This window comes from Narcine bancroftii, chromosome 9 (assembly GCF_036971445.1).
Source record: "Narcine bancroftii isolate sNarBan1 chromosome 9, sNarBan1.hap1, whole genome shotgun sequence".
In the NCBI taxonomy this organism is placed as follows: Eukaryota; Metazoa; Chordata; class Chondrichthyes; order Torpediniformes; family Narcinidae; genus Narcine; species Narcine bancroftii.
The window spans coordinates 4,263,148-4,287,896 of record NC_091477.1 but is presented as its reverse complement, the minus strand read 5'-3'; the positions used below and the strand labels follow the sequence as shown (position 1 = coordinate 4,287,896).

Here is a 24,749-nt window from a genome sequence, read left to right as displayed (position 1 = left end):
TGTCTTTAAATATTAATGGAATACATAACCAAATTAAAAAGGAAGAAACTACTAAATTTAAATGAATAAATGTATTCCATTAGAAAAAATAACATATAGGTTAAGAAATAATATTGAAATATTCGAACAAGTATAGGAGCCTTACATTAAATACAATAGCGAAAACCTACCGGGGACAAACATTACCTAAGTTGATGGAAGGAGAAGGAAAGAAAAGAATGGACTCAGTAGAATTTCTGGTGTAATTTTGTTGAATGACAACATTGTCTGACTGGCTTAATGCAACCTAGATTGTATACCTAAAATTGATGAGAGGTGGGGGTGGGGGGGTGGTTTGGGAGGAAAGGGGGGGGGGGAGAAAAAGTCACTGTATATGTGTGAAAAAGAAATAGTGTATATCATGGCTAATGTGATTTATGGTGTGAAAAATAAAACATTAAAAAAAAAGGAGGTGCTGCCCGCCGAACTGTGAGGCGCCAAGATGCACGGTTGGAGGTGAGATCAGCCCACTGACGGTGGTCAATGTGGCAGGCACCAAGAGATTTCTTTAAAAAAAAATAAAAATTCAAGTGTAGTGTGTGTGGGTATGTATTAGAGTTGCTGAAAGCATGGAGAGCATTAATTAAGCTTAAAACAAGGATCTCTGCAGATGCTGGGTGGGGTCGAGCGCAACGCGCAAATCTGCTGCAGAAACTCAGCTGGTCACACGGCATCCATGGCAGGTAAACAGTGACCAACCTTTTGGGCCTGAGTGCTTCGTCAGGACTGTTAATCAAGAAGACTGCCCAGGGTCAGGCAGTACACTGGCATATTACAGAATTAGCACAGGGTAAGATTATGGTAAAAATATTAACAAAGGAAGATCAGTGTTGTGGGCCAAAAAAGGCATCCTTTGTCTGTGCTGCATAACCATCTGTTAGCCATATAACTGTTTACGGCGTGGAAAAGGCCACGTTGGCCCTTCAAGTCCACGCCGGTTTACTTGAACTTTTCAACAGATTCACTTCTTCCTGTAAAGTGCAAAATCTTAATGAAGTTAATTCTCAGAAACTGTTAGTTTCAGCACGATTCGGAAGTGACTGAGAATTACATTTTATATATTTTTTTAAATTTTAGACATGCAGCAATAGTAAAATGCCCTTCCAGGTCACGAGTCTGAGATGCACAAATAATCCAATTCATCTACATTTTCAATGATTCCCATTTCAGTATAAGGTCACGTAGGATCAGCTGAAACCGGAGAGAGTTCGGCGAACATTCACTGGGATCTCAGAGCTAATATAATGAGAAGCTGAAGGGGCTCAGCGGTACATAGAGGGGAACAGTCAGCCAACGTTTTGGGCCGAGATTCTTTATCTCAACTGGGGACTTCAGCTATGGGGAGAGATCAGTATACATCGGGTAGGGGGTCTCAAAAACAAGAGTGCTTCAGATCAAGATGAGAGATAGGAGTTTTAAAGTGGATCTTATGGTGGAACTAAAATAAAAGCCAGAATGGTTGCATCTGTTGGTAAAATCCAATGCAATTACCCCTTTTAAGATGCATTTGGACAGGTATTTAAATAGGGAAGGCATAGAAGGCCATGGTCTTAATAGTGGCAAATGAGATGAGGGTAGAGAGGAAAGTACAGTAGTGGTGGGCCGAAGCCTGTTTGTTTTTGCTGTCCAACTCTGACTAAACGACAATTACTGTATGGAGACGTGTCCCTATCATGAACCAACAGTCCTTAGCACTTCAAGTCCAGGGGAGCACGTTTGAAGAATCACAGAACCCTTCCGCTACCAGGCATTTGAGGGGCTGAGACTGAGGGGGAAGTCCCTCAACCACAAAGGGGGTAGCAATGACAAGGTGCCTCAGTGAAGGCAAAGGTGTTAAAAGAGAAAGGTCTTGAAAAGGTTTTCTTTTGCAAATAAGGGGTGAAATTCAGAAGTTAACGGCGCTATGGTTGTATTAAAAACTCAGGAACTCGGCAAGCTTCTAGCGTCCATGCGAGGCAAAGATAGATTACTGACGTGTCAGGCCTGAGCCCTTCAAGGTTCGAGTAAAATGCAGACAGGGGCCCGATTCTTTTGCAAATAATTTATCATGAATAAAGTTTATTTTTGGCAAAAAAAAGACACAGTATGGTTACCAACTCATGGAGATGTCGGTGAGGGAATGCTGCTGACCAGCACATTCCAGACTGCAGGAGTACGTGCTGAGGAACGCACTGAGGCTCGGTGTGGCCAATGCGAGGACGCTGTGGGGAAGGGCCACAGTCTGGAATGCTCCCATTACTGGGCACTAAGACCAAGGGGAAGTCCCTCAAACAACCTGGGGGTGCGGGGGGAGGGAGGGGAAGAGTAAAGACAAGGTGCCACAGGGTGGTAACAGTGCTACATACTAATCAGAGAATGTCTATAACAGAGTTATGGAGTGCACGAATCTGACACCAAAGATGCACGGTTATCTTCTGAAAATTATTTTATTGTGAATAAAGTTTATTTTTGGGGGGGGAAAGGAGTGGAAAACAGTATCTCTTCCATTATCAGTCCCTGGGTTGCAGACTCAGGTGATTGCAGATGCTGGAATCTATTGCAAAAAAAAACAACTGGAACAAATTCCAGTGGTTGAAGCAACATCTGTGGAAGGGAAGATGGAGGAGAGGGGAGGAGATTCCACAGATGGACCCTAGCTCTTTTTAAGAGTTTAATGCCCTCAACTCTGTGGACATTATTCCCTGGAGTATAGAAGATGGAGGTGCACACAATCATGAAGGGTAAAGAGTTAATGCAAGTTGGCTCTTCCTACTGAGGTTAGGCAAGGTACAAACCAGAGGACATGGGTTAGGGGTGAAAGGGGAGACGTTTAGGGAGAACTTCTTCACAGAGAGTGGTGGGGATGTGGAATGAACTGAGGTGGAGAATGAGGGCTCAATTTTCACATTTAAGAAGAATTTGGACAGGTACATCGATGGGAGTGGATTGGGTGCTGGTCAGTCAGGCCAGGCCAGTGGATGAAGTGAATTTCTCAAAGAGAATTCATAATTTACTTTTGACTGCAGCTCAACCACAGTGTTTGCAGAACTTTGTGTTTTAAATTTACCAGCCCAGTGGTTCTTGACCCTTCCCTACTCCCTCCTCACACAGCAATGCCACAGATGCTCTGTGGTTGTTAAGGGATGATGTAAGGGAGGGGGGAAGTGGACTAGGAAGAATAAGTTTGGCACAGACTGGAAGGGTCGAAGGGCGCTGCATTCGTTTTCGGATCCGGTTGAAAGACCCTTTGGAGAGGTTCCCCCAGCAGAGCTGCCCCGGGCTGCAGGACTGCGACCACAAGCTGGGCTCCCCGGAGCGGTCCGGGCTGCGCAAGGACTTGCAGCGCGTAAAAAGGTGGGGGACAGATTTAAACGCCAAGGCGCCTACCGGTCGCAGCAGAGAGGGGTCTGGTGCCTCGTCCCGGTCGCTCCGTCTCTCGCCGTCCTCCTGCACTGCTCGGACGCACCCACCCACCCTTTAAACCTTCCACGCCCAGCTCAATGCTCATCCAACCTGGGTGGCCGCGCCGACGCCAGACCCCGCCCTGGTGAGGGCTTGGGGGAGTGAGGACCCCTTTCCCTGGGCAGGGGCAGTGAAGAGACCAGCCTCCCCCCTGTCTCCTGTTACCTTGCCACAATATTCACAAATTGTTTGGAAACTGTTTCTATAAACAAGAATGATCTACAAACAACTTTTTTTTAAACTTGCTCTAACAGCCTTTTACTGAAATTATGAGGGGTATTCACAAAGTAAACACTCTTTCCATAGATTAGGAGGCAATAAATACAAGAGGATGAGGACTTAGGGTGAAAGGTTTAAGGGGAACTTTTCCACTCAGAGAGGGTTGAGAGTCTGGAAGATCTCCCATCTAAAATGTGGGAGTTTTAAAATTAAAACTGGATAGATACATGGATGCGAGAGGTCTGGAGGGTTTTGGAACAGGCACAGGTCAGTGGGACCTACAGTATGCTGTTTTGTGGCAGAGACTAGCAGGGCCAAAGGGCCTGTTCTCTATGCTGTTGTGTTCTATGGGCATCTGTTATTTAATGTGAGTTGGAGGGCAAGGTTCAGAATCACTGCTCTAGACCCAATTGTTACTAAATATTGGCCCATTAGCTTTGCAGTTCTGAAACCTTGCACATAACGATTCAATGAGGGACGATTAAAACAGCGGTTTTCAACCTTTTTCTTTCCACCTACATCCCACCTTAAGCAATCCCTTACAAATCACAGAGCACCGATGGCAGAGGGGTTACTTAAAGTGGGATGTGAGTGGAAAGATAAAGGTTGAGAATCACTGCTTTAACCAATTACCTTTCATTACATTTAAAACAACCCATTTTTTCTCTTGACACCTTTCACCATCTCAGAATAGCAGGTGTCGCAGTACATGGCTTTCATTCATTGGGTGCAGGCTACAAGAGCACAGCTGGGTCCTAATCCTTTTTTTTTAAATAAAGAAAGTGATGTGACTGAGGGACAGGCATTCAGTTCCTTTACTCCACTGACCATAGAACACTGCAGCACACAAACAGACCCCTTTGGCCCTTCTATTCTGCACCAAACCATTTTTCTGCTTAGTTCCACTGACCTGCATCCAGTCCATAACCCTCCCTACCTCTCCCACTCATGTATCTGTCCAAATTCTTCTTAAATGTTATAATTAAGCCCACATTCACCACTTCTGCTGGCAGCTCGTTCCACACCCCCACCACTCTCTGTGTGAAGAAATTTCCCCTCCCTTCAAATGTTACCCCTAAACTTCTCCCCTTTCACCCTTAACCCATGTCCTCCAGTTTGTATCTCATCTAACCGGATTGGGAAAAGCCTACCTGCATTTACTCTATCTATACCCATCAAAATTACTAAAGCTAATACTTTACACAATTAATAAATTCTTTCCCCTGTATTGACCCTGACCCCATTAAAACTTCTAAAAATTTTAAATATGTCTTTCACTTCTTTGCTCTTTCAAAGCCAAGACTTAACACCTCTGTGTTAACAGTGCTCCAGCAGATTGTAACACCTGCTATTCAATTGACAAGATTGTGAATTGTACAGGTGTGATTTATCAATTCACATCAATTGTTTTCAGGTGGTTGCAGGAAGAGAATGATGAAGGGGGTATGGAAAGAGAGTCTCGATGGTGGGGAGAGTTTTGCCTGTGATATACAGGGCTTTGTCCACTACCTTTTGCAGGGGTTTCCACTCAGAGGAATTGGTGTCCCAATATTTGGGCATGATGCAGCCAGTCAGCACACTTTCCACCACACATCTGTAGAAGTTTGCAAAGGTTTCCGATGTCATACCAAACCTCAGCAAACTCCTGGGAAAGTGGAGGAACTGTCGTTCTTTCTTCATGATGACGCCATTGTGCTGAGTTGAGGAAAGATCCATTAAAGTTGTATACTAAGTTTGGATGGTCACTTTGCGATATCCAGCCACTTAAATGGATGATCATGGACTTCAGGAGGACCAGGAACAACCACCCTCCACTACACATTAATAACTTGGTAGAGGAAAGAGTGGAGAGCACCAAGTTCCTTGGAGTCCACTTAACAAGTGACCTATCCTGGACACTCAACATTTCCTTAATTGTCAGGAAGTCAGAACAGTGACTACATTTCCTGAGTAGACTGAAGTGGGCAAGGCTACCGGCCTCTATCATGTCAATCTTCTACAGGAGTTCAATCACAGGTGGCAGTGGAAGCAAGGTCAATGCATGTATTGACCAAGGTCAAATCAACAGATATTTGATTAGTCAGGGCATCATGGGTTACGGGGAAAAGGCCAGTGAGTGGGGCTAAGTGATAAGGATCAGATCATGATTAAATGGCAGAGTAGACTTGATGGGCCGATTGGCCTACTTCTGCTCTTGTATCTTGTGATGATCAAGAGTGTCGTGGGCGGCTATATCACAGTGTGGTACAGTTGCTGTAGAGAATTTGATTGGATTTGATCTACTGGGATTGTTGTCAGAATTGTTCAGGACCCCACCGCCCAGTGCCGGATTACGGTATTGTGGGGCCTGTGGTATTAATTTAAAGGGGCCCTAAATTGTGCCGGCTCAGTGAGGGGGAAATGTGACTGCAGTCCCTCCTCCCAACCCCGAGAGAGTTTCTGACAGTAAGTTTGAAATAGTCTTAATTATTCTGAACAAACAGATGCTAGCTTTCTCAGATCTCTATATATTCAATGATTACCAGTGGCGTATCTAGGGAACATAGCACCAATAGCAAGCTCTGAAATTGGGCCCCCTCCCCTCCCTGTTAAAACCTATTTACTCATTTTGTTAAAACAAACCTTATGGAGGCTGGCTCAATGGGGAATCAATGGCTGTCTTCATTACCCATAATCCCCCACACAGCTGGAACCGCTCTGCGTTTCCCATTGCTATCTGCAGCATGCAGCTCCCCCGACGTAAATGAATGAAACCAGCCAGCTGACTGAGGGGCTGAGGTGAGGATTCGTTTTTGTTCCATTTCCATTTCCATTTATATATTCGCTTTCATCTTTGTGCAGGGGCGATGAGATACCACAGTGACGGTCTGTGTTAATAACCCCGATTAAAGGTGATAATTGGCCCAAAATCACATTGGGGTTATTAACACAGACTGTCAGTGTGGTATCTCATCGCCCCTGCACAAACATGAAAAGGAAAAGGATTCTCATAATTCATAGTACATAAACGCGGAGGCCCTTGAAAATTCAGGGACTGCAGCTAATGCCACTTTCTCCACTATGTTAATCTGGCCCTGCCACCGCCCTGCACACAGCATCTTTCAGCTGCTCCCGTCAGGGAAGAGATGCAGGAGTATCAGAGCCAGAACCATCAGGCTGAGGAACAGTTTCTTCCCATAGGCAGGGAGAAGGCCGAAAGACCAAAGGAACGGCTCACATTTTTATTTATGTACATTGTTCTGCATATGCATTGTTTGTCTACATGTGTGCTATGGGAAAGTAGAATCACAAACGGCAATGAGGAAGCATACAGGAGGGAGATAGATCAGCGATGCTAGTGACGATGGAAGGGGTGGGGGCAGGTCTGATGGCAAGCGATGACCGCAACTGTATGGGGGGGAACAGCACTCACTTGGGGGGGGAAAAACCCACAGATGCCCCTGCCCCCCCCCCCTCCCCACGTTGGCACTGACCCTGTATAGGTGTACCATGGAGAGTATTCTGGCTGCAACATCACTCCATCAAGGACATTGACATGAGGAAGACGAGCACTCAACAGCACAAGGACAGCTCCTTCCCCTCATCATCAGATTCCTGAATGATCAATGAACCAAAGACACTGCCTTTCTTTGACTTTTCGTGCACCATTTTTATTTATTGTTGTAAAGTGGTTTATATGAATGTTTGCCCCGTGACGCTGCTGCAAAACAACAAATTTCATGACTTATTCGTGACAATAAATTCTGATTCTGAACTTCAGGAAGGGGAAACCAGGAGAACACGAACCAGATCTTATCAAGGGGTCAATATCAGAGAGGGTAAAGGACTTTGAATTCTTCTGTATCAACATCTTCGAAGATCTATCCTGGGGCCTCCATGTTGACACTCACCAGCGGCTACACTTCGTTGGGAGTTTAGGGAGATTTGGAACATCATCAAAGACTCCTGCAAATTTCTACAGGAGTACCATGGGGAGCATTCTGACTGGCTGCATCACTGTCTGGTACGGAGGTTCCAATGCACAGGACAGGAACAGGCTACAGAGGGTTGTGAACTCAGCCTGTGACATCGCAGGCACCAGACTTCACTCCATTGAGGATATCTAAAGAGGTGATGTCTTAAGAAAGCAGCCTTTATCCTCAAGGACCTCCACCCCCCCAGGCCCTGCCCTCTTCACTCTGCTACCATCAGGAAGGGGGTACAGGAACCTGAAGACAAGCACCCAAAGGTACAGAAACAGCTTCTTCCCCTCCGCCATCAGATTCCTGAACGGACAATGAACCCCAGACAATACCTCATTTTCTCTTCTTTTGCACTAATTTATTTTTAAAAATGTAATTTATAGCGGTTTTTGAACCCGTAATGCTGCCGCAAAGCAACCATTTTCCTGATGGATGACGCAATAAATTCAGATTCAATACTGAAACCACATTTTTTGCACTAACTTCAACTGTGAATATTTACCTGTCCTTTTCTATTGCGTGTTTTTGTCTTGTGTGGCAATTTAATGTAAACATTGTTTATAGGGTGTTTTATATAGTTGTGTGACTGCAGCAGGCAATTTCATTTCATTTGTACATTGTATTTAAGGATTTAATTTTTTTCATTTAGATATTAGCACAGTTTCAGCCCACAAGCCCGTGCTGCCCCAATATACCTATGAGACCAATCAACCTACAACCTCCGTATGTTTTGAACGGTGGGAGGAAACCAGAGCACCCGGTGGAAACCCATGCAAACATGAAGAGAACGTACAAACTTGAACCCCGGTCACTGGTGATATAGTAGTGTTATACATTATATATGTGGCCAGTGGAGAGCTCGCCATATAACACGATATTGGGAAGGCGATGGTCCTCCATTCTGGAGACGTGACCCATCCAGCGCAGCTGGATCTTCAGCAGCGTGGACTCGATGCTGTCGACCTCTGCCATCTCGAGTACTTCGACGTTAGGGATGAAAGCGCTCCAATGGATGTTGAGGATGGAGCGGAGACAACGCTGGTGGAAGCGTTCTAGGAGCCGTAGGTGGTGCCGGTAGAGGACCCATGATTCGGAGCCGAACAGGAGTGTGGGTATGACAACGGCTCTGTATATGCTTATCTTTGTGAGGTTTTTCAGTTGGTTATTCACCGTGACAGAGGTGCACCAAAGAAAAGGTACAAGGACTGCCTAAAGAAATCTCTTGGTGCCTGCCACATTGACCACCGCCAGTGGGCTGATAACGCCTCAAACCGTGCATCTTGGCGCCTCACAGTTTGGCGGGCAGCAACCTCCTTTGAAGAAGACCGCAGAGCCCACCTCACTGACAAAAGGCAAAGGAGGAAAAACCCAACACCCAACCCCAACCAACCAATTTTCCCCTGCAACCGCTGCAACCGTGTCTGCCTGTCCCGCATCGGACTTGTCAGCCACAAACGAGCCTGCAGCTAACGTGGACTTTTTACCCCCTCCATAAATCTTCGTCCGTGAAGCCAAGCCAAAAAAGACATTATATATGTACAATCATCTCACATAAAGTCAGATATCCAAACAAATTGTCTATTCAATCTCATCCAAGGGAAACAAATATACCCATTCTTGAAAGAGAAAGAGGACTGTTTTTAACAGGGGTTTGTTACCTTTCTTTGAAAGGCTGCCTCATTCAAGAGGCTTATTGTCTTTAGTTTCTTGTAGATCTCTTATCTCCCAGCTCCGTTGTCTGGTGACCAAGGCTGGTGTCTGTGAAAATCTGGAGCCAGCTTATTGTCTGTTGCTCCAGTAACATCTGCTTGGGATAAGTTGCGGGGGTGTGGGGGGAAGGTGTGGTGTTGCAAACCTGGAGAATAGGATCAGGAGTGATGGATTCAGAGGAAGTTGGTTACTTCTATGGATGTGTGGTGACTAGCTCCATCATGTCCTGGTATGGGAACATCAATACCTTTGAGTGGAAAACCCTGCAAAAGGGAGTGGACACCATCCAGGATCCCTTCCTTGAAGAAGGGCTCAAGCCCAAAACGTTGGCAATATATCTTTGTCTCCTATAGATGCTGAATAGACCAGCTGAGTTCCTCGGCATTTTGATGTTTTTTACAACAAACACAGCATCTGTAGCCTACCATGTTTCTCACAGCTCAGGACATCACAGGCAAAACTCTCCCTGTCATCGAGAATATCTATGTCAACGCTGCCGTCAGAGAACAGCAGCAATCATCAAGGATCCACACCACCCAACACAAGCTCTGTTCTCACTGCTACCATCAGGAAAGAGGTATAGGGAGTCACAAAACTCATAGCACCAGGTTCAGGAACAGCTCCTACCCCTCCATCAGACTCCTTAACGACAAACTCAATCAGGGACTCATTTAAGGACATTTCTTTACTTGCTTACATTTCTCTCTTTTGTACCTTTTTAACTTGAGTACAGCTGAGTTACCAATAAGAAATTCTGCCTGGCCTGCAGGAAAAAGAAACTAAGGGTTGTATGTGGTGTCATGTACGCACTCTGACAATAAATCTGAACTTTGTCTTGGACCTTTCATTTCCTGTTGGTGTTACGTAACCTGCTGAGTTTCTCCAGCACATTTGTGTAGTGAATTCAGATGATTTTGCACGCATTCATGGAAAGAACAACACAGTCACCGATTAATTGGAAGGTACAAATCGTGAAGTAACTGAAGATTAAAGGGATCTTGGAATACAAACGAACCAACCCTTAAACATTGCACCACAGTTGTCAGGGCTGTAAAAAAGCAGGCAGAGCACCTCGATTTAATTTTAGAGGGGTAGCATGAAAAAGTTGGGCAGTTGTGGCCTGAGATCATAGGGAGGGAGTAAATACATGGGGCCAGAGCAGTGGCATTGGTGATACATAGCAAATTAGAGGATTGATATAACAATGTAGAAGTTCAAGTTTATTATCATCTGATTGTACAAGTACAACCCAACGAAACAGCGTTCTCTGGTCCTCGGTGAAAAACACGCAGACACACAACCAGACATAACTCACACACAGACAAATAGTACACATGCAGTTATTATATACATAGATATATAAATATTGCTTAACAAATAGAAGAGCTTTGGAGGATTTGTATACACAGTTCATTCAGTTGTTCACTGTTGTAAGGAGCCGAAATGTCCGCTGCAACTTTGGTGCAGTAGAATGTGTGTGAATGTGCATGTGGCGGCCCGCCACAGTGGTGAACGAGCCAGCACTCTGGGCAGCGAGCGCAACCAAAGGGCAGCTGCCCGCGCAGCGGCACTGGCTCCAACAAATGAACCGGCGGGTGAACGGCAAGGGCAGCAACCCCAAAATTGTGCTGGCCTTGCTGCACAGCCTAGACAGTGACAGCGCGCGGGGAAGAAGGGCATTGTTATGCAGGAAAGTACCCGCTTGCGGGAAACCTGCTTTTGTTATGCATGTTGTGACGTCAGCCAAGGGGACAGTGCAAATGTAAAAGTCGGGCCTGAGCCCCAATAAAACTCAGAGCTTAACCTGACTACACTACGTGTGTGTGTGTGTGTCTTTCGAGTAGCACGTGGCTATGTATGTGTGTATGTGAGAGTGAGACTTAAGGATGTGAAAAGACTACATGGTTTTCCTTTGTACATAATTTTAATGTGAATAACATTCATTTTTGGCATAAACTGTTTTATACCTTGGATTGACACAGTTGTGGATAATTCGGGTTCCTATGTTTTCTATCTTTTCTGTAGCTGGGTGACCAGGTATTGCACAACACTTCCACCAAATGTGTTCTCACCAATGTCAGGAATTCCGTGCTCTTGAACTCAGTTTCCTAGCTTGCACATGTATGTGTATTATAGTCAGGATACTCATCTGAGTGCTACTGGTGCCATGTAACCCAGTACTACCTGTCACATGGTCAGGTGGTCGGCGACTAAACCGGCTCCCCCACCAGTCTTGCCTTGTGCGGAGGGTGGCTAGACACCCGTCAGGATGAAAATAAGACATGTTAAAGGGTGGACGAATCCTCTCGTAGGGTTAATGGCCATCTGGCAAACATGTGCCGTGAAGCGCGGAAGGGGCATCCCTTGCATTGAAGCTTGGTCTGGCCATTCACTGCAATAAAACTTCCCCCAGCCATCTTGGGCTTCACCATGCTGTTGGGTCCGGGAGAGGGTGGGTTTGGACCTGTGCAACCCCCTACTCATCTAAATCCATTCACGCACACACATTGTTCCTTTCTGAGGAGTGGGGTATCCTCATATCAAACCCCACAAACTGACTGAAAGGGACCATCATCATCCTATGGGATGGACAACCAGAAATTTGTCTCTGTACATAGAAGGGAGGTGGTAAAAGAAAAAGTTAGAGAATTATCTTGTTACAAGCCCATGAAATACCCCACAGAAAACTCATTTATTTTTAAACATACAGCACAGTAACAGGCCCTTTGGCCCACGAGCCTGTCAATTACACCCAATTGACCAACAATCCCCATATGATTTTGGAGGGTGGGAGGAAACAAGGGGACAACATACAAACTCCTTGCAGACAGCGCTGGTGTTGATTCAGCGTAGCGCTAACCACTACACTAACCGTGATTTTAAAACAAGGGTTAAACCACATGAATACCACAACTATTGAATTTAACAGTTTATCGCCACTTGCACCGAGAAACAGTGAAAAGCTCGGTTTTCTGTGCCATTCAGGTAAGTCAACTCATACTCAGGTGCAGCAGTTAGTACAACAATAAAAAGAGAAGTACAGGATGTAGAGTTACAATAAAACAAAAAGTGCGGAGAAATCACAATTGGGAGAAAAGAAATAGGTTCTAACAGAGACAAACAACGGGGAGCTGGAGGGACTCTGCAGCATGTATGGAAAGGAACAGACATTCAATGTTTCAGGTCAGGACCTTCCCTCCAGTGTTTAGTCCAGACCCTTCAAGAACAAGAAGAACTTGGCAATAATTGTCTGGTAGATTGTCATAATTTGAAAAAGGGATACATGGATAGGATAGGTTTTAAGGGATAGGGGCCAAATACCGGCAGGTGGGAACAGTGTGGATGGGGCCTTTTGTCGGTATGGGTAAGTTGGGTCAAACGGCCTGTTTCCATAGTGTATGATTCTCTGACTATGAAATGCTCCACACGAATACATGTGTGTGCATTTTCACCAGATTCCCTTTTTCATCCGGATAAATGAGTTTGTTTTAAACCAACAATTGCTTTTCTGATACTTCTCCAGAACAAACTTACCACGACTTCATAAGATCCGCAAACAATAGTTCACATTAATAAAAGCACACAGCTTAGAAACAGGCTCTTCTGCCCATCAAATCTGGGCCAACCATCAGCATCGACCTGCACAGATCCTACACCAATTCCATTGTGCATCCTCCCAGCATTCCCACCAACTTCATCTGGATTCTAACCCCAACCCAATACACTACAGGCCTTTCACAGCAACCAATTAACCTACCAACTGGCACATCTTTGGGATGTGGGAGGAGACCAGAGCATCTGGAAGAAATCCATGCAGCCACAGGGAAAACTTGCAAACTCCACATAGACAGACCCAGAGGTCAGGATACTACCCTGGTGCGACAATGTGAAGTAATACGAGACTATTAAAGCCAAATGAAAAGCAAATGAGAGATACAATGGAGGGGAGGGAGGAAAAGGGCAAGGATTTTCATGCGCTGACCTTTAATGTGGGATACTTGTAAGTTAATTCATCAAATTGACATCCAATGGTGAGTATTTCATCTTGAAATGTTCTGAGACAGGATGGGTAAGGAACAGACTAAATACATGCTCTGAAAACATGTAACTACAGATTGAAGGTCAGTTTCATTTCTGCCTTTACCATATTCTTAAATGAACCTTTCAATGGTAAAAGGTGATCACTGTTTAACCATACCTTACACTTGGTGACTCTGTAATACCACACCCTGCATTCTGTGACTGTAATACCCCACCCTTCACTCTGTAACTCAGTGTAATACCCCACCCTTTCGACTCTGCACAAAGTTTATGGGCCCCCTTCCCTGTGCCTGTGAAGCAGTCAAATTTTAGTTTCTTCTGTACTTCTCTCCTACTGACTGCATAAAGAACATAAAAAATATTTGTTACACAAGGTGGAATGGGGCTGGTGCTGTAGGGCTCCCGTTGGGAATAGCTGGTTTGAAGGGAATGCATCCGAAAACAGGCAAACAGGACTCGCTCAGTTAAGCAGCTGGATCAGCATGGACAAGTTGGGCTGAAGGGCTTGAATCCATGCTGTATAATTTTAGGGAGCTATGACTATGACCTGATTCTAACTGGGTACAGAGGGGATCAAACAACAAGTTGCCAGCATGCTTTTATTGATTTGGCTAGACCAGCAAACTGCTGTAAAAGGCAGGATCATATCAAACATTATTTTAACAGGATACTCATTCAAAACCAAATGTAATACCCAATTATTTTCAGGCTCTTATTGAGAAGAATCAGTAAGACTCTTAATCGTGTTGGAACCAGAGATTAGTATTTATTCAGTAGCACATTATACTGACAAGAGACCATGAATAAAAGTGCTTCTGAGCTGCACCCTGGAAAGCAGACGAGCATCTTTGGGTCGAGATTAGAATGAGCATATTCGCTTCTCAATTTCTTCTATGAGATTTTCTCTTCTGACAGTAATCTGCAAGAGATGACAAAAGCACGAGGCAAAATTAAAAATAAATAGAAACATTGATCCACATTAAAAATACTCTATTTCAGCTCAGTTGTTCATTATCTTTTCAAAGAAGACAAGTCAAAAATGGTGGATTTAATCACCAAATATTAGAGTCTTAGAAACACACCAAAATACTGAAGGAACTCAGTCAGTCTTTCAAAGTCCATAGGAGACTAAGATTTATTGCCAATGTTTCAGGCCTGAGCCCTTCTTCGAGGAGAGCCTATTCTTGGCTTATTCCTTGAAGAAGGGCTAAGGCCTGAAATGTCAGCAATATATCTTTCTCTTCTCTGGACACTGAAAGACCAGATGAGTTCTTCCAGCATTTCAGTGTTTTTACTACAATCATAACGTCTGCAGACTTTCGTGTTTCACTCATTAGACACTTAGAGAACAGCAACAGGTTTCTTTTTTCTTGTTACCATGCCAATTTAAAAAATATTCAGAGGTACATTGAAAAATAATCTCACTCTCTTAGTGGAGTGAGAAGGTTTCTCAACAGCTATTCTTGCTATTGTTGGGGGGGGGTTTGCAGTGAAGGTTCACCAGACCAATCCCTGGGAAGGCATGACGAATAGATGAAGAAAGACTGGATAGACCAGGGTTATACTCACTGGAATTTCGAAGAACGAGACGGGATCTCATTGTGACGTACAAAATTCTGATAGGACCAGACAGGTTAGCTCAGTGATTCTCAACCTTTTTCTTTCTACTCATAGACCACTTTAAGTATTCCCTAGGCCATAGTTGCTCTATGATTAGTAAGGGATTGCTTAAGGTGGTATGTGGGTGGAAAAAAAGTTTGGAAACCACCGTTTTAATCGTACCTCATTGACTCGTTATGTGTACAGTTTCAGGACTCCATAGTAAATGGACCAATGACAATTTTTCTCAAGCAAAATATTTCAGTAACAATTGGGTCGAGAGCAGTGGTTCTCAACCTTCCCATCCCACTCGCATACCACCTTAAGCAATCCTTTACTAATCACAGAACACCTATGGCAGAGCAATTACTTAAAAGTGGTATGTGAAAGTGGTATGTGAATGAAAAAGGTTGAGAACCAATGGGTTAGCTGCAAGGAGAATGTTTTTGATGTTGGGGACAACCAAAGAAAGAGGTCAAGAGTCTAAGGACAAGGGGGAAGGCATTTAGGACCAAGATGAGGAGATACTTGTTCCTCTCAGAGAGCTGTGAACTTGTGGAATTTCCTTCCAAGAAAGTTGTTGAGGCCCGTTCATTTGATGTAATCAAATAATATATTTGTTTCCCTACTGGCTAAAGAGATCAAGGGGTAAGGTACGAAAGCAGCAACAGGGTACTGAGCAGTGATCATATTGAAGGGCTGAATGGCCTTCTCCTGCTCCTATTTTCTATGTTCCTACATTTCGTAGCAGCAGAGAAATCATTCCATCCCTTGGAATGGTGCAGGGCAAATACACCAGTGCTACTTGTGGTGGATATAGGCCACCAATCTTGAAACTGGGTCCATTATTTGATGCTGTTGGTTTCACTGAGGCATACAGACTTTAGGATTCACTATTACATTTCTTTTAAGTACAAGATTTCCTGGTCGCTTTGCCATGAGAAGGATGTCATTGAACTGGATGGGGTGCAGGAAAGATTCATGGGATGTGACCATGATTGGAGGGCTGAAACTTTCTTTTAAATGAAAGGATATAAAAACAGGCTGGAGAGGCAAGAATATTTTCCCTAGAGTGAAGGAGGCTGACAGAGGAACTTTACAGAGGTTTATAAAATCATGAAGGTCAGTGATGAGGTAAAGTGTCCTTTTCCCCAGAGTAGGAGAGTCTAAAACTAGAAGGCACAAGTTTAAGATGAAAGAAGAGAGATTTAAAGAGCACCTGAGGGGTATTTTATTCAAAAGGGTGGCACGTTTCGCACAGTGCTTACCACCGGCAGCCCAGGTTCGAATCTGGCACTGTCTGAAGGAGTTTATATGTTCCTTCTGTGTCTGCATGGGTTTCTTCCAGGTGCTCTGGTTCCCTCCCACCTTTCAAAATCTGTGGGAGTTGTAGGTTAATTAGGGTATTTGGGCCTGAAGGGCCTGCTATTGTTCTGTATGTCTACATTTAAAAAAAAGTTTATCCACACAATGAGCTGTGGGTATGTGGAATGAGCTGCCAGAGGAAACCGTTGAGGTAGGTGCAATTACATCAAAAAGACATTTGGAAAGGTGCATGATTAAGAAATGGGATATGGGCCAAATGTAGGCAAATGGGACCAGCTCAGATGGGCAACTTGGTTGGCATGGATGAGTTGGGCCAAATGGCCTGTTTCTGTGCTATTTGACTATGATTCAATGTGTAAATAAAATAACCTCTTCTCTTGTAGAAACATCTCGAAGTTTGACAACTCCTTCTGTTAGTTCTTGCTCTCCAATTATAGCCACCAGGGGAATTCCAGATTCCTCACTGTACTGAAGCTGGTTCAGGAGCTTTGGATTCTTCTTGTACATAATTTCAGCCTTCAAAATAGCACAATAAAAATACCAACAATTTAATAGTTTGGATTTCACTGTAACAAAATAAACACACTCTATTAACCATTATTAATAAGTGTGACAGGTTGCATTATTTTATTAATCCTTCCAGAAGAATAACGACTCCAAGCTTTATTTAATAAGATCTGATCGTTGCCTAAATTTAATCATCTCTGATTGAAAACAATGCCTCAAGATGGCAGCCAGCATCGCAACATTGCCCTGGTCACAACCTCTTCCCACTGCTCCCTTCAAGTAGAAAGAAATGATGCCTGAAATCCAGCACCCCTAGATTCAAGAACAGGTTTCCTCCCCCCCAACTGTTATCAGATTCTTGAACCTTCCCACTGTAACTTCCTTACCTGTAACCTACTCTTGACCCATTACCTATGATAAATTGGTGAGGTAATATTGCAGGTCTATAAATCTCTGGTGATTTCCGATCAGTTCTGGTCACCTCATTACAGGAAGGATGTAGAAGGTATGAAGAGGGTGCAGAGGAGATTGGAAAATATGCCTGGATTGGAAAATATGTCGTGAGGCAACATTAGCAGGGCTAGGGTTTTTCCTCTTTAGAGCAAAGGATGAGAGGTGTCTTAATAGAGGTCTACAAGATTATGAGAGGCATAGATAAGGTAGACAGCCAGTGCTTTTTCCCCAGGGCATTGTAGCAAACACCAGAGGACAGCTTTACAAAGTAAAGAAAGGAAAGTATCAGGAAAACATCAGGGGTAAGTGTATATACAGAATTGTGAGTGCCTGGAATCCATTGCCAGGTGTGATGATGGAGGCTGCTACAATAAGGGCATTTAAGACTCTCTTAAAGGCACATGGATGAAAGAAAAATAGAAAGGCTTTTGTTTTTGTTAGGTATATATAGGTCAGCACAACATCGTGGGCCAAAGGGCCTGTACTGTCTGTAATCTTCTATGACCACCAAATGGAGGATCTGAACTATAGAAAATTCACCTATTTTCTTCCACAAACTGCAATTTTGAATATATGTTCATTTATCATTTTATATTTAGCTCTTTTCTTTATATCTTGCTATATATACATATATATAGATATATATCTATATCTATCTATCTATATATAGATATAAATATATATATATATATATATATAATATATCTATATATAGATATATATATTATAGATATATGTTCAACACACAAGTGCTGAAGGCTGATATATTCGCTGTTCCAGCAGAAAGCATATTAGATCATGCTTTAACCTTCACGGAACTTCTTCATTCTCCCACGCACACCGTGCACAGACCTTGATTCCTGACTCCCAAAGCTCTGACAGCAACTTCATCCTTTCTTCCAGAAGATGCTTCTGTGCAGTGGCAACAAAAACTTGAGTCTCTGTCGTACGGACTTTTTGATTGGAGGCCTGTCGATAGAAATCAGACTGTTGTCAGTGATCTGGGTTGTTGAGGTGATGGGTGCAAGCTGTACGATAGCTGTTAAAAATATCGATTTCAAAAGAACCACAGACAAATCCGATCTTTGAAGTACATGTGGACACAAGAGTGGAATTCAAATTAGCCCGCTGAATGTGTGCACATCTCTTGGAATACATTATCCAATTAGTCTTGCATCAGGTTTAAAGGGTTTACTTCTACAAATCTTCCTTGTACTTCCAGCCTGATGGAACTTTATCAGAGGCATTGATTAGGTGGACAGTCCAGAATCTTTTCCCCAGCCTTTTGGTGGAGGCTATGTTTGGTGGAGGCTATGTTTGGTGGAGGCTATGTTTGGTGGAGGCTATGTTTGGTGGAGGCTATGTTTGATGGAGGCTATGTTTGGTGGAGGCTATGTTTGGTGGAGGCTATGTTTGGTGGAGGCTATGTTTGGTGGAGGCTATGTTTGGTGGAGGCTATGTTTGGTGGAGGCTATGTTTGGTGGAGGCTATGTTTGGTGGAGGCTATGTTTGAGGGCTGTACATTCTGTGAATGTTGAAAAAGATTGTATTGATTGTTGAAAAGTCAAAATAAAATATCCAAAAATAAAATAATCTTTTCCCCAAGAGAAAAGCATCAGACATTCTCAACTTTTCTTATGGCCCCCTTAGGACTTAGGACTCTGCTCAAAGTTTACAGGCCCCCTTCTCTGTGAAGCAGTCAAGTTTAGTTGGTTTCTTCTGTACTTCTCTCCTTCCAACTACATCAAGAACATAAAACAAAATTTATGACTTGAGTCTGTGGCCCACATTGGGAATGGCTGTACTAGAGGAAATGCTTTTGAGGGCAGGTAAGGCATATGGAGGGGGTTTAAAAGGAGATGTGGATGGGAGCATGGCAAGTATTTTTTTAATATAAACAGTACCTATGGGGATTGATAGATGCTGGATAAGTGTATTTTTCGGTTGTTTGAGACTTACTCTTACAATGCCGAACTAATAGACCTGCAATAAGAATAAAGTTTAAAAGACAAAAATGCTCTACTGTACTTACACTTGCATGAATATATAAACCTTAAAGTTTTATTTTCAGTCACATTCTTTGAAAATATTTAACCATCATTCCATCTGCAGGTTCCTCCCCCCTCCATGGAGCCAGCCGAAAGACAAACAATTTCATTATAGATAATTAAATACACCCCACCCAACCAAGTTTACAGATAAAGCCTCTATCTGGGGCAACTCTTAATAAGCAGGGATAAGGAAACATTTTTAGAGAATTACCCCAAAGGCGAGCGGCATCAACCAGCTCTTCATTCTGGGTGATGCCATTTTATTCAAACAGGTGCCATAAGCAAAGTGCGACCAAGGCACTCGCTGGCTGAATATTTGTGCCCATCTTCACTAAAGGTTTATGTGTTATTTCAGAACAGTTACTTTTAGTATTTTAAACTTGCCTATTTTTTACATATTATTTTAATTTATTCTACTTTTTAAAAAATTTTTTTTTCTCGATTTTTGTTTTTTTGCAGTTTGCTTGAAGATACCAGAGGTTTTACTGCTTTCACAATAGTAAATGCCTGGAACAGTCTAGTCTGCCAGGGGCAGTGGTGGAAGCTGCCAGTCTCTCCCCCTCACGCGCCCGACTCGCACTGCGGTCTCTCTCCCCCTCGCCCGCCTGACTCACGCTGCCGGTCTCCTGCCGGCCGGACTCGCGCTGCCGGTCTCTCCCCCTCACCCGCTGGACTCGCGCCGTGGTCTCTCCCCCTTGCCTGCCCGACTTGCCCTGCCAGTCTCTCTCCCCACTTGCCGGATTTTGGAGCTTTCCGGATTTTAGATGTCCAGATAAAGGATTGTGTACCTGTACACTTATGTTTCCCAAATCATTCACCCTACTTTTATGTTTCACAAGGAGCCCAGCCAACAACCACTAATGCACTGGAACACAGAAATGCTGGAAAAGGTAAAAATGTATTACCGAGGTTTCAGGCTTGAGCCCTTCTTCAAGGTTCATGAAGAGGTTGGGGATGAAGTGGGAGGGGATGAAGTGGTAGGTGTCTGGAATCTTGGGATCACTTTGGATCAAGGAAGAAGGGCTCAGGCCTGAAACATTGGTAAAATATCTTTAACTCCTATTGACACTGTGATTCCGGCCGAGTTTCTACTCCATTTCATTGCTTTTATTGCAATCAGAGTGTCTGCAGACTTTGTACATTGGCGGTGGAAACATGAACCTTGTGGATGCTGGCAGATGAGAGCTTTGATAAGTTTCTTGATCTTGCAATGGACTAAGACTGTGGCAGTGTGCTGTGCAGTGGTGAATGTTTTATCTTACTTCATCCACAGAAACATTAAATTGTTTAATCACTTTGAGTTATAAACTGCAACAAAAATAAATCTGCTTGATTTGTAACATTTAAATACAAATGAATAAATACTTTTGATTCTGATCCAAGACCACAAGAAAGTCCTCTCAGAATCTAGGAGGAAATGAATTAATTTTAATGAAAACAAAATTCAAGAACCCTTGGTGCAGCAAAAAGGCTCCAGAAAGTCTGTGTGGAATTGTAACTCATTGTTAAGAAGTGTGAAATTTGGAACCTACCCTTATAAGCACCAATACACATTCATCATTATCAAATTCAACATCTAAAGCTCTGATAACAGCTCAATCTCTTGCTGGGTCACTTCAGAGAGAAGTCAGTGAAGTGGCTACAAGTGATCCCAAGATTCTAGACACCTGCCACTCTAGCCCTTCCCACTTGGATCTCCTGGTCTTAACCTCCTCAAACAAGGTTGAGCAACCACACTTATAGTTAATGTACAATCTTCCAGAATCACCAATTAAGTTTAATGATTGACGTGATAATAAATCCAAACTTTCAACTAGACTGTACCATCTACCTCGGACTAGTGGCTATTGTATTATTTTTGCCATTTCACCTCTGCTGCCTACCATCTTAGAGGGTGATCAAATTTAAGATCTTGGGAGTGACTTTCTGGGAAGATCTTTCCTGGACCCAACAGATCAATAGCATCGTGAAGAAAGCATGTCAGCACCCCTACTTGCTCAGAAGTTTGTTGAGGTTTGGTAATGACACCAGAAACTCTGGCAAATTTCTACATATGTGTGGTGGAAAGGGTGCTGACTGGCTGCATCACCGTCTGGTATGGGGACACCAATACCCCTGAGCATAAAACCCTCTAAAAGATAGTGGACACAGCCCAAGACATCACAGACAAAACCCTCTTTACCATTGAGAACATCTACAGGGAACACTTCTGACAAAGAGCAACATCAATCAGCAAGGATTCACGCCACCCAGCATGCTGCTGCCATCAGGAAAAAGGTCTAAGAAAGAGGTCCAGGAGCCACAAGATTCGCACCACCAGGTTCAGGAACAGTTACTACACCATCAAACCTCCACCATCAGACTCCTCAATCAGGGACTCATTAATGGACTCTTACTTGTGATTTTATTTATACTCTGCATTGCACAGTTTGTTTACAGTTCTTTATTCCTTTACATGTATATGCTGTGTAGTTTGTTTGCACTTCCAATAAGTGGTAATTCTGCCTCACCTGCAGAAAAAAAGAATCTCCAATTTGTATGTGATATCATGTACGTACTACATGATCGTATTATATGGCGAGCTCTCCACTGGCCACCGTGACAGAGGTGCACCAAAGAAAAGGTACAAGGACTGCCTAAAGAAATCTCTTGGTGCCTGCCACATTGACCACCGCCAGTGGGCTGATAACGCCTCAAACCGTGCATCTTGGCGCCTCACAGTTTGGCGGGCAGCAGCCTCTTTTGAAGAAGACCGCAGAGCCCACCTCACTGACAAAAGGCAAAGGAGGAAAAACCCAACACCCAACCCCAACCAACCAATTTTCCCTTGCAACCGCTGCAATCGTGTCTGCCTGTCCCGCATCGGACTGGTCAGCCACAAACGAGCCTGCAGCTGACGTGGACTTTTTACCCCCTCCATAAATCTTCGTCCGCGAAGCCAAGCCAAAGAAAAGAAAGAAAAGAAAGAACTTTGACAATAAATCTGAAATCAACATTTGACCTTAACGGGGTCACTGAAGGGCTTTGGGCATGGACAGCTTGCTAATCGTATTGGGGTTTGGAACACTACACAATCAAGAGCCTTAACTGAATATAGAGATCCATGTTTTATACATTTTTTAATAATTTAGACATACAGCATGGTAACAGGCCATTTCAGCCCATAAGCCCGTGCCACCCAATTACACCCAATTCACCTACAACCCTCGATATGTTTTGAACAGTGGGAAGAAACTGGAGCACCTGGATGAAACTCATGCAGACATGGGGAGAATGTACATTCATTTTGTTTTTAAAGTCTTTATTCTTTTACTCCAAAGTAACATAACGAACTAGCAGTGATACCTCTACATTTTGCTCCATGATAGAGAAAATCCTTTCGATTCCAACGCTAAACCCCACACACGGGACTTTCCGACCCTTGGGATCAAACATCCCAACGAGACCATCGTATCGCCCTCCACCAGCGACACTGCCGACACCGACCGACTCACAGGATTCATTCTGTTGTGTCGACTCATTCGCCTGCTTTTGTATTAGTACAGCCTCGTAGATAACACCCGTGTAGTAGTCCAAACCTCGAGCTAAACTCAAGTCAAAGATAATCTGCAAAAAAAAAGCCAATTCAAGATAAATTGAATGCAATTTTCAATTACGACATTCCTCTTCCAGCAGAGGTTTTAAAAAATGTAAACTAGTGAATTACTTTTGTGAATGTTATACACCTACTAGAAGATTATCAGAGATGCAACAAAATGGCAATGATGCTGTTACTTCCCCTGCCCCAACCCCAAAATTTTACTCATACCTTGATGAAGGGTTCAGGCCCAAAATATTGGTTATGTATCTTTATCTTTGCTACATGAAGAACGTTGCATGACTTGTTGAGTTCATCTAGCATTTTTGTGTAAACTACAATCACAGCATCTGCAGATTTTCTAGTTTTAACTCCTTCGATGCATGCAGTTATCAGGCTACATCAGGGGTCTCCAAAGTGGTCGATGGGACAATTCAAGGGATCAATAAATGCCAGTGGGGCAAAAGGGGGTCGATAAACAGAGGGTGTTGGGGTCGTTTGAACTTTTGTGGTCAAAAGCAGGGCTGTGTCTATGGAAATTAGCACCTATGGCAGGGATGGCCAACCTCTCGCAATTCTGGCCCTTAGTGATTGCCGTGTATTTGACCGACCTATTAATAAGTAGAGAGCAAAGGACTGATGGAGCAGAAGGAGGTATGTGTCTAACTCTGCTCGCTCACCAAGTCCAGTGCTTACCCTGGCTAGCACTGCCACGACCCTGAGGATTCCATTCCATCCTTGGGGATCAAGGAATCCATGAAGGAGTCAATGGGATAAATTGTTTGGTGACCCCTGGGCTAAATGCAGTCATCACCCCACCTCTCATTTACTTTTTCATTCATGATAGCTACAGGAATGACATAAATAGAGATAGCCTCTACTTTCTGAGGCAATTCAACAAGTCATCAGATACTCCATCAGAGAGGTGCACTAAGGAAAGAAGACTGACTGGTTACATCACGGCCTGGTTTGGAAACTCAATTGCCTAGGAATGCAAAAGCCTGCAGAGTGGCAAGTCTAGTCTTGCCCGTCACGGATAGCGACGTCCCATTCGTGCCTCAAGAAGGCAGCCAACATCACAAAGGATCCCCACTGCCCTGGTCACAATCGCTTCTCACTGCTGCCTTCAGGCAGAAGGTACAGAAGCCTGGGGTCCAGCATCTCAAGGTTCAAGAGTAGTCCCCCCCCAGAAGTTCTCAGGCTCTTGAACCTCTCTGTTCTCCCCTCACCCTAAACTACTCCTGCAGCACTAAAAGATCTGTCTACACGATTGATACATCACCTTTTTTTGCACTAACTGCAACTGTGAACATGTATTCATAATCTCTCTTTGTGTCCCATAGCACATTGTGGTAATTTAATGTCTTCTCCTGTTAGTGCATCTTGTGTATCTGTGTGGCTGCAGGAAGAATTTTGGTGCATTTGTACACTGTAATCAAGTATAAGACAATAAACTCACAAATCACTCTTTGATGTTTAAGATTTCTACCAAGAAATAATAATTTTAGAATTGAGTTGCGAATTCCTGAGAATGAAAGCAACACGAATAATACTCGTGCCACACAGGGAATATAATACAGGTACAAAATCTTTTATCCAATATTCTGAAAACCTCCAAAATCCAAACATTTTTCAATGGATGTCTTTGCACACCAAAGCTCGTGCTTGGCGCCAAACGTGACCTGACGCAACCTACGCTCAACTCATGCCATGTCAGTCCATGTTGGTAATTAGTGGAACTCGAGGGAATCCTTACTTTTTGGTGCCAGTAGAAAAAGGTCCAGCGCCTCCAATTCACCATGTATTGTTGCCTGATTTGTCGTA

The 24,749-nt window shown here is 43.7% G+C and overlaps 1 protein-coding gene across 4 annotated transcripts in view; it reads right to left on the bottom strand.

Annotated features, from left to right (window-relative positions):
• Positions 1-14,153: 14,153 nt before the first annotated feature.
• hars (histidyl-tRNA synthetase) overlaps positions 14,154-24,749 on the bottom strand; it is a 42,864-nt gene continuing 32,268 nt past the window's right edge. For all 4 annotated transcript variants that reach the window (XM_069898036.1, XM_069898037.1, XM_069898035.1 and 1 more), the window contains 4 exons: positions 22,694-22,954; positions 18,150-18,266; positions 16,707-16,853; positions 14,154-14,331 (listed from right to left, as the gene is read on the bottom strand). In XM_069898036.1, coding sequence (XP_069754137.1) covers positions 14,272-14,331; positions 16,707-16,853; positions 18,150-18,266; positions 22,694-22,954 — 585 coding nt within the window. In that variant the 3' untranslated portion in view covers positions 14,154-14,271. The remainder of the gene's footprint in view (positions 14,332-16,706; positions 16,854-18,149; positions 18,267-22,693; positions 22,955-24,749) is intronic.